Source organism: Sinocyclocheilus grahami, unplaced genomic scaffold (genome assembly GCF_001515645.1).
Source record: "Sinocyclocheilus grahami isolate Dianchi unplaced genomic scaffold, SAMN03320097.WGS_v1.1 scaffold992.1, whole genome shotgun sequence".
Classification (NCBI taxonomy): domain Eukaryota; kingdom Metazoa; phylum Chordata; class Actinopteri; order Cypriniformes; family Cyprinidae; genus Sinocyclocheilus; species Sinocyclocheilus grahami.
In genome coordinates, this window is record NW_015506171.1 from 369,591 (window position 1) to 373,900 (window position 4,310).

General features: G+C 39.0%; 1 protein-coding gene across 1 annotated transcript in view; it reads left to right on the forward strand.

Annotated features, from left to right (window-relative positions):
• Positions 1-1,121, forward strand: part of LOC107565305 (cyclin-dependent kinase 14-like) — a 198,096-nt gene extending 196,975 nt beyond the window's left edge. The window contains exon 10 of the mRNA XM_016250526.1: positions 966-1,121. Coding sequence (XP_016106012.1) covers positions 966-1,121 — 156 coding nt within the window. The remainder of the gene's footprint in view (positions 1-965) is intronic.
• The last annotated feature ends 3,189 nt before the right edge of the window (positions 1,122-4,310 follow it).

A 4,310-nucleotide genomic window follows, 5' to 3' on the forward strand; every position in this document is an offset into this window, starting at 1 on the left:
CTAACGTAGCACGGACATGCCGGACGATGGAGTCTCCGACGATCACAGCGTCGCGTTCCGTCTCGCGGGGTGAGGGAAGCGGTTCCGGGTGGAGATCTCGAAGACCGGGGCCTGGCTCACGTCTTCCACTGCGGGTGCACCCAGGGTCCGTGGTGTCCCGGTGCCGGAGGGAAGGATACCTGGGAAGATCGCGTCCTGGGTGCACCGGGCCTGTGCAGAGAAACACACGGAGTAGAGGTGGTGGGAGTGTTAGTATTGCGCTGTATACCTACCCCAGACTTGTGAGCACCAGCCCCGGATGTTTCCAGTGCGGCTCTACGCTCTCTCAGCTGGGCCTGCTTCTCTAGCAGCTTGTGGATCTGCTTTTCTCTGACACACTTGTTGGCTTTCCATGTTTTACGGGAAATCTCCATAGGCGTAATGGTTTTTCTACTGTCCAAACTGTATTTTCTGTCCCCTAACCCTAAATCTACCTCTCACACAAAACTACAGGCATTTTAACATTTTCAAAAAACTTCATTCTGGATAACATTCTTGTTTCCTCAAGGTGACCAAAAAATGTAAAAATTTTGCCACAAGGTGAAAATTTGCTGGTATTACTATCCTTGTGGGGACATTTGGTCCTCATAATGTAGGGAATACCAGGTACACACACCCACACACACACATATGCTCTCTGAGGAAATCATGGCTCGTCTCGGCGGTTCGGCTCATTGAGTCTGACGGCTGTAATTACAGTGTGTGTTTAATTGAGTCCTTCTCTTTACAAACTTCAGACTTATTCAGACTACTGCAGGAGTTTATTACGCACACACACACTTTTGTGTAATAAACCAATGTGAATGAAGTGTGTGTCCAGCAGAGTAATATATTCCTTTGAGATCAATCAGACTCTGTCTTTGCTCTGCCCTTCAGCTGTTTTCTCTGTGAAGGAATGAGTGTTTTCTCTCTGTGTGTTTGTGCAGGTTTTGGGGACGCCGTCAGAGGAGACGTGGCCAGGTGTTCACTCTCTGCCGCACTTCAAACCAGGTAAATGTCCTGTTCATCTGACTGTAAATGACACATGCTGGCGTGCCCTTGAGATGGCATGCCATACATCCCTCATCCGCCCAGAGGCATGACTCATGCCAGCAGACGAGTTCTGGGAGCTCATAAACACACACACACACACACACACACACACAGATCTCACTTGACAACAAGCAAACAACACACATATGAGCACTAAACACTGTAAAAGAAACCATTGCTACTTCTGCAAGTATTTTTTGCAAGTACTTTGATTAATTGCACAAAAATGTCAGTTTGACTTCACTCATGCATTTTATTGCACATCATGTGAGATGAAGCAACTTAAATATCATTCTGTTCAAGTTTGATATCAGGGACATGAAGCATCACTGATTCTCTTGAATGATTGTCATTGATGGCAAATCTGACGTATTTTGAGATGCAAAAATTGCCTTAAACACAAGACTATTGTTTGGCTTCGGAATGGTGTGAGCTGAGATTACTGCACTTTTTTTGTTAAATTAGCCATATGTCAACAGCCAGAAAAACTACATTTTCACCATTTTTTTAAAAGTATAAAATCCGGCAAATATTGTTTGAACAAAGCCTTCTGTAAAAGTCTTCTGAATATAGATGGGAATAAAACTGTAAAGTTTGCTGTATATAAAGTGCTGCTGTAGTGGAGAAAGAAACTCACAACCTTTAAAGATATGTAGTGTAATTGAAATCTACAGGCACAAATAGATAAAGGGTAATGAAATAAACGCTTAAACATGTATTTTGTCTGTTTTCTCTGTACTAGTCATGTTATGAAAATCCAAGTAGCCCAAAATCGTAGTGCATGGAAAGAGCAGCGCGTAATAGCAGTGGTGTAGTTCAGTGCTGTAGCAGCGGAGGGCAGCGTTTACTGTACTTTTGCATTACGAGCAGCTGAGATGGCTGTTTAATGTCATATAATACTGTATGAGAGCAGATCGGTGTTTTCTGCCATGTAAAAATGCTGTTCCAGTGTGCTGTTAATGAACACTCGCTGCTGATGAAGTGTTAAGAGATCGGTTGTGGGATGTTCAATTGCAGGTCATGGATTTGTTGGGTTTTAAATAAGGTGCATTGATTGGAAATGTGATCTGTGTGTGTGTGTGTGTGTGTGTGTGTGACTGTGTGACTGTGTGTGTGTGTCTGTGTGTGTGTGTGTGTGTGTGTGTGTGTGTGTGTTTGAAGTGTTCAATGTACCTGCTTTCAAACAATCGTCACACTCGTTTATGACATAGGCACATCATCATAGATGCTGCGTAATAATGCTGAACGTTCCCAATCCCAAGAGAAGCACAGAGAGACTGTTTCTCTCGCTCTCGTCTCTCACACAGCGGAAGTATTTATACACACCAAAACTAAGATAAATCACAGATCAACACAGCCATTCATCAGCTGCTCTTCATCACTTCATCATCATTTGATGAATTACTGCAGCCTTTATTATTAGAAATGATCAAAAGTCAACTTTTTATTTGTTTTCCTGGATAGCAATGAGATTAAATGAGTGCTACTGATGACTTTTTCTTAGATCACCTACGTCTCAGTTGTTACACCTGAGAAAATGACTGAAATAATCTCAAACGCATCTTCTCAAGAGTTTCTACTTACCAGAAGTTTGGAGTTGGTCAAATCTTTTATTGTTTCGAAATAAGACTGTTCTGCTCACCAAGGCTGCATTTATTTGAACAAAAAATTGTGAAATATGATTATATTTTAAAATATATTTTTTTCTGTGTGAATATATTGTAAAATGCAATTGATTGCTGTGATCAAAGTATCATTACTCCAGTCTGCCATGTGATTCTTCAGAAATCATTGAAACGTTGCTCAAGAAACATTTCTGATTATTAGCAATGTTGAAAACATTTGTGCTGACGAATGTTTTTCACAGGATTCACAGATAAATAGAAAGTTAAAAAAGAACAGCATTTATTTAAAATAGAAATCTTTTCTAACATTATAAATGTCTTTACTGTCATTTTGTTCGATGTAAAGCATCTTTGATGATTTAAAGTTTTAATTTCATAAAAAAATTAATAATTTAAATGTAAATTGCACCATGTCCTGAATAAGAAAACAATCAAAACTGTTGAATCAAATTCAACTTTTTATTTGTTTTCCTGGATAGCAATGAGATTAAATGAGTGCTACTGATGACTTTTTCTTAAATCACCTACGTCTCAGTTGTTACACCTGAGAAAATGACTGAAATAATCTCAAACGCATCTTCTCAAGAGTTTCTACTTACCAGAAGTTTGGAGTTGGTAAAATCTTTTATTGTTTGGAATAAGACTGTTCTGCTCACCAAGGCTGCATTTATTTGAACAAAAAATTGTGAAATATATTTAAAATATATTTTTTTCTGTGTGAATATATTGTAAAATGCAATTGATTGCTGTGATCAAAGTATCATTATTCCAGTCTGCCATATGATTCTTCAGAAATCATTGAAACTTTGCTCAAGAAACATTTCTGATTATTAGCAATGTTGAAAACAGTTGTGCTGACGAATGTTTTTCACAGGATTCACAGATAAGAAAGTTAAAAAAGAACAGCATTTATTTAAAATAGAAATCTTTTCTAACATTATAAATGTCTTTACTGTCATTTTGTTCGATGTAATGCATCTTTGATGATTTAAAGTTTTAATTTCATAAAAAAATAAATAATTTGTAAATTGCACCATGTCCTGAATAAGAAAACAATCAAAACTGTTGAATCAAATGACATCTTATGTGAAACATAATCTTGAGAAGATATTATTAAAATTAAAATTAAGTAAAAAATGTAGAACTAGCATGACCTTTGTCTTTTCTTATAATCAGCTGAAGTTTTGTGAGTTTCTGCAGTCTCAGATCTCATTCGATTAACCCTCATCTGAACTGAAGAAACACCAGCAGCTGCACGAATGGGAGCTTCAGCTTCGCTCAGATGCAAACTCAAGCCTGTAGATTTTAGCGTCTAATCACACTGACGCTCGTATACAAGCTCGATTCACACACACATTATGTTAAAGTGCTGAAAGCACCGCTGGTGGACAGAAACTCGGAGAAACTTCATGTTTCTTTAATGTGTTAATGCAGCAGAGGCCTAATTATCCACATGCATTTGGAGTCTTTACATGATGTGTTTTCTGAGCGGCACGAGTGTGTGTGTGTGTGTGTGCGTGTGTGAGTGAGTGAATGTGTGTGCGTGTGCGCGTGCGTGAGTGTGTGTGTGTGTGCGCATGCGTGAGTGTGTGTGCGTGAGTGAGTGAGTGAGTG